Genomic DNA, 15,583 nt, shown 5'->3' on the forward strand with positions numbered 1-15,583 from the left:
CACCATACATTTACTAATTATTAATTTTATGTCACTAAATTTTAGATTTAGGAAAACAAAACTTGTAAAAGTTAGGAATAAGAACAAAAATGGGGGCGAGTAATGAGAAGACATACACAGATAAATCAGAAGCTGAGCAGTTTATAAACGAGACAATTAACTCCGCCGATGTCGTCGTGTTCTCTAAAACAACTTGTCCGTACTGCATCAAAGCAAAACATATTCTATCCAGCAACAATGTAGAATACAAAGTGGTGGGGTTAACAGGGAGGTCAGATTGTCAATTACTCCAAGATATTCTACTGGAGATGACCGGGGAACGAACCGTTCCGAGGGTTTTTATTCACCAGAAATGTATCGGGGGTTGTAACGAGACAGTCAAACTCCGGGATGAGGGGAAGTTGTTGGATTTGGTAAAACAAAAAAACTGAAATTTTGTAAAAAAATTAAAAAAATTACTATTTTGTCGTGGTTTTTAACCGACTTTAAAATTATTTTTTTTGTAATTATTATTAGGCAGTACAACTGTCCCCATGACTTCAGTATTTATTATTGTGTTATATGAAATTGAAAATTTTTCTGTAAATATTGTTATTGTACTACTATGACAACTTTTTTATCGCTTATAAGTTTCAGTGTTTTTCTAATCATATTTTTCCACTAGTGCTGCTGGTCTGCAAGTGACCAGTTAAATAATTTTAACTTGCGAAATGTTTATGCATTCATAAAAAGTGGTTTTGTCATTGCTAATATGTAGAATTTTAATAATTTTCTTGTCATTTTCTCTTTTATTTCTTTATTTACGTTATACTTACAATCTATTAAAAATAGTTTTAACTTAATTTATTTTATTTATTCCAGTTTTAAAACTAGGATGTCAAATAATAACTCGAGTTATGGAAACTCCTCCAAATCCATGGCTGGAGTGGGAAGAGCCGGATTCATCCGCGATCCTTCGGGATTGCTGATGTCAATTATCCGACAACTTGCTGCTAGTGAGGATGTCCACCAGAGGGAGCTAGAGAAGGAGAGGTTGGAGGAAGCATTCAAGGAGAACGATGAAAAATTGGATGAGCTGGTTGCCGATAACTACGAAGAGCTTGCCATCTCAATCAAGCAATTCGGGAGGATTGGAGAGAGGATCTCTGATTCAAGATCCCGCATCCGAAGAGTCCGGGAGGATTTGCAGCAATGTAAATCTCTTCTTTATTGCCGACAAGATGAGTTAAGGAAGTTGTGGGTGGAAGGGGTGGAGTACAAGAATGTTTTGTTTCTTTTGGATCAGATTGAGCGAGTTAAAAGTGCTCCTCAGATGGTGGAGAGTTATCTGAGTAAGAAGTATTACCTCCATGCTACGGAGTTGATCACACAAACTTTAAATGCATTGGACAGTGAACTAATGCAAGTTGAAGCTCTTCATGATATCAGGAACGAGCTGATCGGGAAAAAGTTGACGATGCATGAGAGGTTTATTAGCGAGCTTCATCGACAGATCTACGTCACTTCAATGAATCCTCCGAGTTCAATGAAGACAACAAACCCGTTCAAACTTGAAAGAAAATTATCTGGAGACGAAGAAGTTAAGATCGGAAAATTTGATAAAAAAGTTTTGGATCTCGAAGATTTGGATGTAAATCCGGAGGAGGATCCTTTGAAGTTGATGTCGGTTTTGGTCGAGTCTTTAGCCCGACTTCAGAGGATCCCTGATATCGTCGAGGCAACCAAATCGAGATTAGATCGTCATATTAACATGTTGGTTACACACACAACCGTTGAAGTAACAGATAATGCTTTTCACGATGAGGATAAAACAACCGACGACCCCAAACGACTTCTACAACTTCTAAACTCACTGTTCAGGAAATTTCGATGCGTAACCAAAGCACATTCCCACGTTCTCTCAGTTTTAAGCAAGATTGTGAATGAGAATAACTTGGATGTTCAGTTGTACAGCATTGATGATGTATGGGCCAAAATACAATCAGTTCTTCAGGTTTTGTTGAACGAATATTTAGACGCTGATAACGTTTCATCGCAACAGTTATCGAGTCTCGGGTTCACTGAAGGTGTAAGTTTATCCTCACATTTTTCCCGCAAAAAAAACACGAGGCCCAGGGTTGCCAAATTATTCCGCTTTGATGCTTCGTCACATGCAATCTCAATGAATACTTACCTGAGGGAACAAAGAGCACAACGAAGAACTACATCGGTTGGAAACTCATCTTCAACGATGTTAGATCACGCTATTTCTACACAAAAGGTTTGCAAACCCAACCCAAGGAATATAACTTTAATATTTGGTCCTTTAAAGGAGTTTATCTCCGAGATTGAGCAAGGTTCCAAGAAGAAATGTTCTCTTCATGATTACATCACTGATTATGTCCAAGATGTATTCATCCGCCAGATCCAGTATGAATTGAAGAAAGATTTTGACTCCGCAATGAAGGTCACCGATCCACTCAAGGTCATAGCTGATCCAAATATGCAGAAGAACTTGGAGGGTTTTAAGAATATTCTACAGAGCGCTGTTGTTGCCGACCAATGCATGTGGTTCTTGTATGATTTAACTTGCAGTTTGGATTCCTATCACGACCACTTCCTCACCATGGCTTGCTCTTTGTTGCAGGAATACAAAGAAATGTCGATTCAGTCGTACAGAGGAGTTGTTCAACCGGAGTCTGAAGATCAACGAATTGTGAGCGCATCCTGGGTCCGGGACACAGATGTTAACCAAGTTCTTTGTAACCTTGACAACTGGACAATGCTCGATGATAGAGAACAAAGGAAACTCAACCCAAAAGAAATTGACGAGAATTTTAAGAGGGAGTCTCAGTTTTTTGTTGGCAAATTAGAGGGGGAACCCCTTGGTCGAAACTCTTTGATCGAGAACCCGTCAGATCTGCGGGCGATCGCAAGTTTGCACGAAAGTTTGGAATGGATGACAACTCGTCTTCGATTGTTCATCGATAAAATAAGAAGATACGCTCCGACGGACACCATGGAGATGCTGCAAAGTTTGGCAACAGATTATAAACGAATGTCTGAGATTTGCCTTCTTTGTCTCCACATTGAGCTTCGATTGTTGTGCTTTTATCACCTCACACCCATGTTTAGGAACAACAATTATGACATCAGAGGGTTGGACAGCATGGAGCACGACTTTCAGATCACGAAGTTGAGTTCTGGGATCACAGCAGCTGAGGAGAATTTAAATTCCTCGTTGCAACCTCCAAAATATCGCTACATCTTTGAGGGTCTTGGACACCAGGTGGCAGCAATATTAATTGGAGGTGCTAAACATATTGTGCGTATGTCTCCCTCTGGTGTTAAAAAGATGTGCCGGAATGTGTTCGCTCTTCAGCAACTTTTAACAAACATCACGATGTCGCGAGAGTCTCATCTGGACACAGCTCGTCAGTTTTACGAAATGTTGTATTTAAATCCGGATGATGTCCAAGCTCAGGTTGTGGAGCAGGGAGTCAGATACGGGGAGGATGACTACATCGAGGCTCTTAAGCTCCTCCATCGGAGCAAACCTGGAAGTGGGAATGAGAACACCCAGTGGGCAAGGACACAGAGGTTGCGGGCAATAGTGAGAGAGCAAACTTATAAGAAGGAGCATGCTGAAGCCATGCAGAGGCTCGCGCTCGATTCTTAAAACTTAAAAAATATTTAGAATAAATTTACAAATTATAATCATGCAGAAATTGCTGGGTAATGGATTAAAAAATATTATTTGAAATTGAAATTTTGTCTTGTTTATGTAAATGTGCTTTGGCTAAATTAAGTCATATTTTAATACTTTTCTTTAAATTTTCTTAATGGAATTATATTCAAAAAAATTATTATTAATTATTATAATGCAAGTATTTCTTTTTAACAAAAAACAAAGAATTAACAACTTGCCCATTATTAAATAATTTTGATTTATTGCTGCAATAGATTGTACTCTTGATTGAAAGTGCTGCTTGTATTCCTTTTAATATATTAAGTTATCCTTTAAATATATCATTCTGTTTAAATTTATCTTTGTCTTTATTTAGATTTGTAAAAAAATTGATTAAAAATGTCTGGATCGATTTCTTTACTTGAACGAAGGATTTCGGAGATGGAGAAAAATGTTTTAGGAGAAAAGGGGAAAGAAAATCAAGTTTTGGAAGTTATGAGTGAAGTTAACGAAACTATCGAAAACTTTGCGAAAAATCGTGAGCGTTTCAACCAAATATTTAAGCGTGTTCCGGCAATTGAAACTTATCTTAGCCCGGGGTTTATGGACACAATATCCCACGATAAAGACTGTGAAAAACAGTTTATCCTCGCTGTGGAAGACGATATTAAAACAATGTCGGCCCAACTTGAGGAAATTAACGTTTTAACAAAAGTTTTGGATAATCCGCAAATCCAAGATGTTACTCAACATGAAGAAAAACTTAAAAAACTTGAAATTATTCAAGAAAAACAAATCTCAGATCTTTTAAACTTGGATCAAAATATGGGTGAACTTTTAGCTTCTTACAACCAAACAACCTCCGCTTTGTCGGAAATTTTTACCAAACTTGATTGGAGTTTAAGTCAGATGGAAGAAAAAAAGTCAGCCGAAAAAGACCAATAAAAATTTGATTTAATTTTTGAATTATGTGGTACTTAAATGTGGTAACTTGACAATTAATATGTTTTTGTTCCAGTTGTCTAACGTTGTATTTTGCATGAATATTAACATTTTATATATCATATTAAAATAAAAACGTCGTAATATTTAAATGTTGGCAACTTAGATAAAGTTTTGATGAAAAGTTATGCTTTAGTTTTTTTTAATTAGCTTAAAATATATCATTAAGATTAAAAGTAAACAAAATGGTATTATTAAATTTTTAAAAATTTAGAAGCACATTGCAAAAACCAGGACCAAAATTACTGCCGCAAGGTAGCAGTAAAGAACAGTATTGGCACCGATGACGTCACAGCCCTGCATAAGTTTTAGGTTCAAACCGCACGAATACCGCCTTATATGACCTTGAATTCAGTGTTAACAGATAGCTTAAACACTGTGTTAACATATAACAAAAACACCCAATCAATATAAAACCTATTACTGTGAGATTATATAAAAAAACCTTGCTATACAATGGAATGTTCTTTAAAATCGTCACTTTTAATATATTATATTGTTTTTTTAACAACATTTTTTTTATTTTTTTGGTTTTTCGCGCATTGATAAAAGTAAATAATAAATACGATATACAATTAATATTACAACAATGCGACGAGAAAAAATGACAAAATCAATTTAATGATATAAAACATGCCAAAAGTATTAATGTTTACATAAGGATTTTAAGTATGTTATGGCATGGTCACCAAACCCAACATTACAAGTATGCAATATTAAATGTGCCCAATATTCAAATATATGCTATTTGTTAAAATGTTTCCAATAACTTTTTTAGGTTATTTTAAATAAATCCACAAATATCCAAAGGAAAGTATTTGGTAGAAAGCAAGAAACGAAAAAATTTGCTTCGCCCGAAGCAAGTGAAAAGGTTTAAGCAGCATAAGCGAACTGTAGTTCCACTTAAGCTAATCAGTTGCAGCTTTAGATGAACCACATATTTTAAAGCAGATGCTTTGATTTTAGATTTAAAGATTAAGTAAAAATGTTACTAAAGTTTATATTTGCTTTAAATAATAAATCTAATATATGTAATAACTTTTTATTTTGGATTTTATGTAGACTGGTCTGAAGAGATGAATATGAAATTTTTGGTTGTTTGGTTGGTTTTATTCGGGAATATACAACGCGGAAAAGGTGAAGATGTCGGAATCTCGGTCGAAGTAAAACACGGAAACGATTTAGAATGGAGTCCAATAATTGAGGAAAAGTCGGAATTGTTAAATATTGGTTCCAAGCAAAGATTATTGGATGATTATGCTACTTCAATGTTGGACGTGGGTCGTGTTTTAAAGTTTGTTGAGAAGCTGGAACGGGAACAAAAGTCAAGACACAAAAGGCAAACCATCGGAGCAGGTGAATTTTTATGTCATTTAATAACTTGTTTTGTTAAAAAGGCCTTCTGTTTCAAAAATTGATTATTTTATTTTAAACTTAAGTCAATCTCCCGCCCTACTTCACTGGACCAATCAGCATCAACGCTGACCTACGTCAGACGACCCAGGCTCAAATCTCCGCTCTTGACCCTAACGGTGACCCCCTGACCATTAGTCTCTCGCACAAAACCCCCAGTGCTTCCATCAATTCAAGTTAGTAAAAAAGATTCAATGTTAAATTTAAATTAATTTTAGAAATAATTTTTAATTGTTTTTACATTCTAGCTGGCTACTTTACTTTTGCTCCAGCCACCGACAGATTTTATGATCTTCTTGGCGAGATTATAAGAATAGAATTTGTTGCAAATGATGGGAAAGGTGGAATAGAAACTTTCCGCCCGGAATGGCAATTGTGCGGCTGCCAGAATAACGCAACTTGTCATTTTGAACGATTCTTTGCGGGAACGGGAAATATTTTGGTGAGTTGGGAGGTATATGGATATTAACAAACTGTTTACTGTGCCTTTATGAAGCCCCAATTTCCAGAAAAAAATACGAGTATACGAATTAGGCTTATTGGCCAGTGGTAGGGTTGGTCAGAACACTTGAGGTCCTTGGTTTGATTCTCACTGCTTCTATGCAGTAGCGCCCTTTAGTAGAGCGATATAAACAATACGAACTTCTATCGCACTAAAGTCAACTTATGAGTGCGCCAGAATGTTATTTTATGTTCAGGCCGTGAAGTCGACCTTTCTTTATTCTAAATAAATTCACACAAAATTTACACGTTTTGTCTCAAGTGAATTTTCGCATCTTAAAGCTTGAGTAGACTAATTATTTACGTTTAAATTGAACCCATATTTAGTTAGCTGAGTGCCTTTGTGCTGCTGGTTTTACTGGGGACCAGTGCACCAACGCTAAACAACTGTGCGACAGTAACCCATGTTACCCAGGAGTAAAGTGTGAAGAGACAACCCCACCTGGAAATGGATTCGAATGCGGCGAATGCCCAACTGGGTTTGTGGGCGATGGAATTACCTGTTTGGGTGAAATGAAACTTTCTGTTTATTTAAATAAGGGTAAAATAGTGTTTTAGGTTTTATAACTTCTTGGACTCTCGCTGTATAACTAACCGGCAACGTATTGTGGTGGACAAAAATATCCCCACAAAAAATATCCCAAACTGGCAAATTCAACTTGAAACTGGGTCTGGGTAACTGATGTTACTCTATGTTTAGGACGTGAAGTTGACCTTCCCACATCGAGGATAAAAATATACAAAACAACTTTTAAGACGTTTGCTTTAACACGGCTGTGAATCGTCAACCCTTGGGCACTTTACTGGAATTAAAAATCAACTAAACTTGGTTTGTAAAACATGATATTAAAACTTTTATAATTTCAACTTTCAGTCAATCTTCCCCCTTACTTTACTGGACCAATGAGAATCAATGTTGACCTACGTCAGACGACCAAGGTCAAAATCAATGCACTTGACCCAAACGATGACCCTGTGACCTTTAAACTATTACATAACACCCCTAGCGCTACAATCCACCAAAGTTAGTAAAAAGATAATTTTAGAAATTATTTTTAAATATTTTAACTTTTTTTGTATATTCTAGCTGGCTATTTTACTTTTGCTCCAGCCACCGAGAGTTTTCATGATCTTCTGGTTGAAATTATTCGAATTAGATTTATTGCAAATGATGGGAAGGGAGGAATAACGACTTTTAATCCGAAATGGCAATTGTGCATTTGCCAAAATAATGCAACTTGTCGTTTTCGTCAGTTTTTCGCTGGTACTGGGAAGATTTTTGTAAGTTTAATTTAGTGAGGTATTTCGTCATAGAAGAACGTTTGTTCTATAATAAAGAGGTCTATTTGTTCACTAAGATTATTTTAAAGTAACGTATTGCTGGTTTCGATTTAAAATTTTAATTTTCTGAATTTAAAACTTTTATTTAGTTGGCTGGTTGTATGTGTAAGCCTGGCTATACTGGGGACCAGTGCACCCATGCAAAAAAATGGTGTAAGAGTGACCCATGTTACCCAGGGGTGAAGTGTAAGGAGAAAACCCCACCTAAGAATGGGTACGAATGCGGGGAATGCCCGAGTGGGTTAGTGGGTGATGGGATCACCTGTTTGGGTGAGCTTTAGTTTTATTTAACATTATATTAAGATACTAAATATTTGTGTTTATGTTGTATAACAATTACGAACAATCGCTTAATTGTTACTTGAACCAAATATCTGTGATCGCCTTAAGCCGAAAATAACACTCACGTGAACTTGGTTTGTGACGTAATAATGTTGATTGTAACGATAAACCTAAGTTATTATAAACAAAACAGGGTTTGTAGAAATTCTTTAACTTCTTAATAAACGACCGAGTTTAATAATCTTAGAAATAAGTTCGCGTATTTGTAGTATTGTTGCTTGCATGTGGGGGGAGATTGCGCGGGCATTAACTTTTTGTTTTTAGAAATCCCAGATTGTAGTGTGCAATATTTTATGTGTTGCGACCGCATTACGTTTTCTTATTGCTAAAACAACTGCTGTTTTCTTGCAGCTCAAATTACTGCTGTTTTCTTACTGCTAAAACTACTGCTGTTTTCTTACTGCTAAAACTACTGCCGTTTTCTTACTGCTAAAGTTACTGCTGTTTTCTTACTGCTAAAACTACTGCTGTTTTCTTACTGCTAAAACTACTGCCGTTTTCTTACTGCTGAAATTACTGCTGTTTTCTTACTGCTAAAACTACTGCCGTTTTCTTACTGCTAAAGTTACTGCTGTTTTCTTACTGCTAAAACAACTGCTGTTTTCTTACTGCTTAAATACTGCTGTTTTCTTATTGCTAAAACAACTGCTGTTTTCTTACTACTAAAACTACTGCTGTTTTCTTACTGCTGAAATTACTGCTGCTTTCTTACTGCTAAAACTACTGCTGTTTTCTTACTGCTAAAACTACTGCCGTTTTCTTACTGCTGAAATTACTGCTGTTTTCTTACTGCTAAAACTACTGCCGTTTTCTTACTGCTAAAGTTACTGCTGTTTTCTTACTGCTGTTTTCTTATTGCTAAAACAACTGCTGTTTTCTTACTACTAAAACTACTGCCGTTTTCTTACTGCTGAAACAACTGCTGTTTTCTTACTGCTGAAATTACTGCTGTTTTCTTACTGCTGAAATTACTGCTGTTTTCTTACTGCTGAAATTACTGCTGTTTTCTTACTGCTAAAACTACTGCCGTTTTCTTACTGCTGAAACAACTGCTGTTTTCTTACTGCTGAAATTACTGCTGTTTTCTTACTGCTGAAATTACTGCTGTTTTCTTACTGCTGAAATTACTGCTGTTTTCTTACTGCTGAAACAACTGCTGTTTTCTTACTGCTAAAACTACTGCCGATTTCTTACTGCTGAAATTACTGCTGTTTTCTTACTGCTGAAATTCCTGCTGTTTTCTTACTGCTAAAACTACTGCCGTTTTCTTACTGCTAAAACAACTGCTGTTTTCTTACTGCTGAAATTACTGCTGAAACAACTGCTGTTTTCTTATTGCTGTTTTCTCACTGCTAAAACAACTGCCGTTTTCTTACTGCTGAAATTACTGCTGTTTTCTTACTGCTAAAACTACTGCCGTTTTCTTACTGCTGAAATTACTGCTGTTTTCTTACTGCTGAAACAACTGCTGTTTTTTTACTGCTGTTTTCTCACTGCTAAAACAACTGCCGTTTTCTTACTGCTGAAATTACTGCTGTTTTCTTACTGCTAAAACTACTGCCGTTTTCTTACTGCTAAAACAACTGCTGTTTTCTTACTGCTGAAATTACTGCTAAAACCCTTGCTGTTTTCTTACTGCTAAAACAACTGCCGTTTTCTTACTGCTGAAATTACTGCTGTTTTCTTACTGCTGAAACAACTGCTGTTTCCTTACTCCTAAAACTACTGCTGTTTTCTTACTGCTAAAACTACTGCTGTTTTCTTACTGCTGAAACAACTGCTGTTTTCTTACTGCTAAAACTACTGCTGTTTTCTTACTGCTGAAACAACTGCTGTTTTCTTACTCCTAAAACTACTGCTGTTTTCTTACTGCTAAAATTACTGCTGTTTTCTTACTGCTAAAACTACTGCTGTTTTCTTACTGCTAAAACTACTGCCGTTTTCTTACTGCTGAAATAACTGCTGTTTTCTTACTGCTGAAATTACTGCTGTTTTCATACTGCTAAAACTACTGCCGTTTTCTTACTGCTGAAACAACTGCTGTTTTCTTACTGCTAAAACTACTGCCGTTTTCTTACTGCTGAAACAACTGCTGTTTTCTTACTGCTGAAATTACTGCTGTTTTCTTACTGCTGAAACAACTGCTGTTTTCTTACTGCTGTTTTCTCACTGCTAAAACAACTGCCGTTTTCTTACTGCTGAAATTACTGCTGTTTTCTTACTGCTGAAACAACTGCTGTTTTCTTACTGCTAAAACTACTGCCGTTTTCTTACTGCTGAAATAACTGCTGTTTTCTTACTGCTGAAATTACTGCTGTTTTCTTACTGCTGTTTTCTTACTGCTAAAACTACTGCCGTTTTCTTACTGCTGAAACAACTGCTGTTTTCTTACTGCTGAAATTACTGCTGTTTTCTTACTGCTGAAATTACTGCTGTTTTCTTACTGCTAAAACTACTGCTGTTTTCTTACTGCTAAAACTACTGCCGTTTTCTTACTGCTGAAATAACTGCTGTTTTCTTACTGCTGAAATTACTGCTGTTTTCTTACTGCTGTTTTCATACTGCTAAAACTACTGTCGTTTTCTTACTGCTGAAACAACTGCTGTTTTCTTACTCCTAAAACTACTGCCGTTTTCTTACTGCTGAAACAACTGTTGTTTTCTTACTGCTGAAACAACTGCTGTTTTCTTACTGCTGAAATTACTGCTGTTTTCTTACTGCTAAAACTACTGCCGTTTTCTTACTGCTGAAACAACTGCTGTTTTCTTACTGCTGAAATTACTGCTGTTTTCTTACTGCTAAAACTACTGCCGTTTTCTTACTGCTAAAACAACTGCTGTTTTCTTACTGCTGAAATTACTGCTGAAACAACTGCTGTTTTCTTACTGCTGTTTTCTCACTGCTAAAACAACTGCCGTTTTCTTACTGCTGAAATTACTGCTGTTTTCTTACTGCTAAAACTACTGCCGTTTTCTTACTGCTGAAATTACTGCTGTTTTCTTACTGCTGAAACAACTGCTGTTTTTTTACTGCTGTTTTCTCACTGCTAAAACAACTGCCGTTTTCTTACTGCTGAAATTACTGCTGTTTTCTTACTGCTAAAACTACTGCCGTTTTCTTACTGCTAAAACAACTGCTGTTTTCTTACTGCTGAAATTACTGCTAAAACCCTTGCTGTTTTCTTACTGCTAAAACAACTGCCGTTTTCTTACTGCTGAAATTACTGCTGTTTTCTTACTGCTGAAACAACTGCTGTTTCCTTACTCCTAAAACTACTGCTGTTTTCTTACTGCTAAAACTACTGCTGTTTTCTTACTGCTGAAACAACTGCTGTTTTCTTACTGCTAAAACTACTGCTGTTTTCTTACTGCTGAAACAACTGCTGTTTTCTTACTCCTAAAACTACTGCTGTTTTCTTACTGCTAAAATTACTGCTGTTTTCTTACTGCTAAAACTACTGCTGTTTTCTTACTGCTAAAACTACTGCCGTTTTCTTACTGCTGAAATAACTGCTGTTTTCTTATTGCTGAAATTACTGCTGTTTTCATACTGCTAAAACTACTGCCGTTTTCTTACTGCTGAAACAACTGCTGTTTTCTTACTGCTAAAACTACTGCCGTTTTCTTACTGCTGAAACAACTGCTGTTTTCTTACTGCTGAAATTACTGCTGTTTTCTTACTGCTAAAACTACTGCCGTTTTCTTACTGCTGAAACAACTGCTGTTTTCTTACTGCTGAAATTACTGCTGTTTTCTTACTGCTAAAACTACTGTCGTTTTCTCACTGCTAAAACAACTGCTGTTTTCTTACTGCTGAAATTACTGCTAAAACCCTTGCTGTTTTCTTACTGCTAAAACAACTGCCGTTTTCTTACTGCTGAAATTACTGCTGTTTTCTTACTGCTGAAACAACTGCTGTTTTCTTACTGCTGTTTTCTCACTGCTAAAACAACTGCCGTTTTCTTACTGCTGAAATTACTGCTGTTTTCTTACTGCTAAAACAACTGCTGTTTTCTTACTGCTGAAATTACTGCTAAAACCCTTGCTGTTTTCTTACTGCTAAAACAACTGCCGTTTTCTTACTGCTGAAATTACTGCTGTTTTCTTACTGCTGAAACAACTGCTGTTTTCTTACTGCTGTTTTCTCACTGCTAAAACAACTGCCGTTTTCTTACTGCTGAAATTACTGCTGTTTTCTTACTGCTGAAACAACTGCTGTTTCCTTACTCCTAAAACTACTGCTGTTTTCTTACTGCTAAAACTACTGCTGTTTTCTTACTGCTGAAACAACTGCTGTTTTCTTACTGCTAAAACTACTGCTGTTTTCTTACTGCTGAAACAACTGCTGTTTTCTTACTCCTAAAACTACTGCTGTTTTCTTACTGCTAAAATTACTGCTGTTTTCTTACTCCTAAAACTACTGCTGTTTTCTTACTGCTGAAATTACTGCTGTTTTCTTACTGCTGAAATTACTGCTGTTTTCTTACTGCTAAAACAACTGCTGTTTTCTTACTGCTGAAATTACTGCTAAAACCCTTGCTGTTTTCTTACTGCTAAAACAACTGCCGTTTTCTTACTGCTGAAATTACTGCTGTTTTCTTACTGCTGAAACAACTGCTGTTTTCTTACTGCTGTTTTCTCACTGCTAAAACAACTGCCGTTTTCTTACTGCTGAAATTACTGCTGTTTTCTTACTGCTGAAACAACTGCTGTTTCCTTACTCCTAAAACTACTGCTGTTTTCTTACTGCTAAAACTACTGCTGTTTTCTTACTGCTGAAACAACTGCTGTTTTCTTACTGCTAAAACTACTGCTGTTTTCTTACTGCTGAAACAACTGCTGTTTTCTTACTCCTAAAACTACTGCTGTTTTCTTACTGCTAAAATTACTGCTGTTTTCTTATTCCTAAAACTACTGCTGTTTTCTTACTGCTGAAATTACTGCTGTTTTCTTACTGCTGAAATTACTGCTGTTTTCTTACTGCTAAAACTACTGATGTTTTCTTACTGCTAAAACTACTGCTGTTTTCTTACTGCTGAAACAACTGCTGTTTTCTTACTGCTAAAACTACTGCTGTTTTCTTCCCACTGAAATTACCGTTATTTTCTTACTAGGTTACTATTTTATTAAACAGCATAACTTTAATAGCGTATTACCAATATATAATATACCCATATTTAAACTATCTTTTAACGCATTTAACAAGTTTTTATTAAAAAAATCGCGGGTCGTAATATGTCCGTTTTTTAAAATATTTTTTTTGGTATCAATCTTCTTAACCATAAAATTAAATAGTTATCTACAAAACACTGTATTTCGTATGTTTCTACCACACTACGATCAGACATATTTTAATAGTAGCCTGCCAATCATTATAAAATTAAACAAGCTTTAACTAAAAATACTAAAATTAACTCAGTTTGAAAAATAAAATTTTCATGAACTACTTATTTTATAATACAACCATAGGCTTTTAATTATCTTAATTTATTTATTATAATTTACTAAGCTATATGCTTTTAACTTATAAGATGTAATATCATTGTGCCAATATGCCTTAACTGCATGTTACATTGCTTTAGAGCTTATACCCTAGAATGGAATAGTTTTTGCTGATATCATAGCTGTGGGGGGTTCAGTTTATTTTGAATATGAACTTGTGGGTAGTAGTCAGATGACTTGTTTACAAAATCTTACTTTTGATGCTTTACCCCCTTCATGCAGAGGTTTGCTTTGCTTTTATTTTATGCAGGCTCACGCTTTGTAGTATTTGGTGTCAGCGTTTAAAACTTTTTTAGAATATAAATATACTGTATAAAAAAAACCTTATTTTATTTCACAAAAATTCCGTAAAAATGTTTTTTAAAGTTTACCCGAAACCAAGTTTAACCGTTACCAATTTTTATAAAACCAAAATTAAAAAACATCTTTTTTAAATAATTTTTAAATTTCTACCCCATTTTTTTTATATAGAAGCAAGAAACAAAATGGAAGAAAGAAAATAAAGTTAAACAAATAAAAATTTTAATTTAAATAAAATTTAATAACTTTGTTTTTGTAAAAACTGCTATTTTTACTCTATTGCAAAATGTTTTCTTTTTTTTAAATTTCCTTGCCAAATATTTAATGTTTTTTGTATTATGTTTAGCGTTTATATTGAGTTTACTTCCATATATTGTATTATAATAAAATGGTAATTAGTGATGTTTATATTATTACATTTTTCACAAAATGTTTTTTAGTTTTAAAATCGCACAACTTTTATTTTAATGTTTTTTTCAACACTAACTGGATTAAAATTTTTGTTCTATTTAGATTTATAGGAAATTTTTTAAATTTTAATGGAGTCATGGTCACGTGTACTTGCGTGGGTTGTGACGCAATAAACCACCGGACATGAAATAAGGTAACGAGTTATTTAACGAATTTTAAACCTAATACACAATTACCAAAACTAAATATTTACACAAAGTTATAAACAAACTAAATTAAAAGAAGCCAGTGGCAATATTACTTGTTTACTTACAAGAAAAACCTAAACTTAACAAAATCTACAACGAAGAAAACGCCCGTATTGTTTTCAACATAAAAAAGTAACTCAATCCTGATAATTTGGTTACGACCTTTAATAATATTTTTAGATAGTGACGTCATTAATACGTAATAGTCATTATGAAATCGCACGATTTTCTTGGTTAAGATCGAAAATAAATTCCTAAAAATCGAAACTTCTAAATTTAACTGTTAACCTTAACTGCATAATACCTTAATTGTTTATCAGGGATTTATTAAAGAATTTAAATTACTCTATAATTAAGTCAGTGTCGGTTAAAATAACGGTTATAGCAATAAACAATTATTTTTTTGTTTTTTATAACGCTTTTAATAAAAATTGTTTAAAATTAATCCATAACCAGTGGTTGTAATAACATGAAACTTAAATCTTTTGAATATTTCGATTAAAATCATGTTTTATGTATTAGCACGGCACTAATACCCAACAAAACTTTCTGCGAGAATATTTTGAAACAATTTTACTTTTATAGCTCTCTAAATCGAGAAAAGGTCAAACCATGCCAACGGCATTAAATCATAAGAACCAAAAACTTAAACATTTAAGCCTTTTTCTATAAAATATTCATGGATTTCATAAAAGTTTTATAATTACAACTAAATTTAAAAACAAACCTTTTTTTTTATTTTGACTAATACGGAGGATATTGTTTAATTTATTTTATTTTTACAATTTTCTTCTAAATCAATTATCTAGATAATAATCAAGTTATTGTGACGTCATGTTATATATATCGCGAGTTCT

The 15,583-nt window shown here is 34.6% G+C and overlaps 2 protein-coding genes and 1 pseudogene across 2 annotated transcripts; all 3 read left to right on the plus strand.

Annotated features, from left to right (window-relative positions):
• The first annotated feature begins 39 nt into the window (after positions 1 to 39).
• LOC145744798 (uncharacterized) lies at positions 40 to 861 on the plus strand (annotated as a pseudogene).
• On the plus strand, positions 861 to 3,674 carry LOC145744794 (exocyst complex component 4-like). Its single transcript, XM_082562742.1, has one exon. The coding sequence runs from the start codon at positions 875 to 877 to the stop codon at positions 3,656 to 3,658; it is 2,784 nt and encodes a 927-aa protein (XP_082418868.1). The 5' UTR covers positions 861 to 874; the 3' UTR covers positions 3,659 to 3,674.
• Positions 3,675 to 4,037: 363 nt separating this feature from the next.
• LOC145744796 (dynactin subunit 3-like) lies at positions 4,038 to 4,809 on the plus strand. The gene has a single exon (XM_082562743.1). It carries the CDS (start codon positions 4,067 to 4,069, stop codon positions 4,610 to 4,612), a length of 546 nt encoding a protein of 181 aa, XP_082418869.1. The 5' UTR covers positions 4,038 to 4,066; the 3' UTR covers positions 4,613 to 4,809.
• The last annotated feature ends 10,774 nt before the right edge of the window (positions 4,810 to 15,583 follow it).

The sequence above is a fragment of the Corella eumyota genome, chromosome 3, assembly GCF_963082875.1.
Source record: "Corella eumyota chromosome 3, kaCorEumy4.1, whole genome shotgun sequence".
Taxonomy (NCBI): domain Eukaryota; kingdom Metazoa; phylum Chordata; class Ascidiacea; order Phlebobranchia; family Corellidae; genus Corella; species Corella eumyota.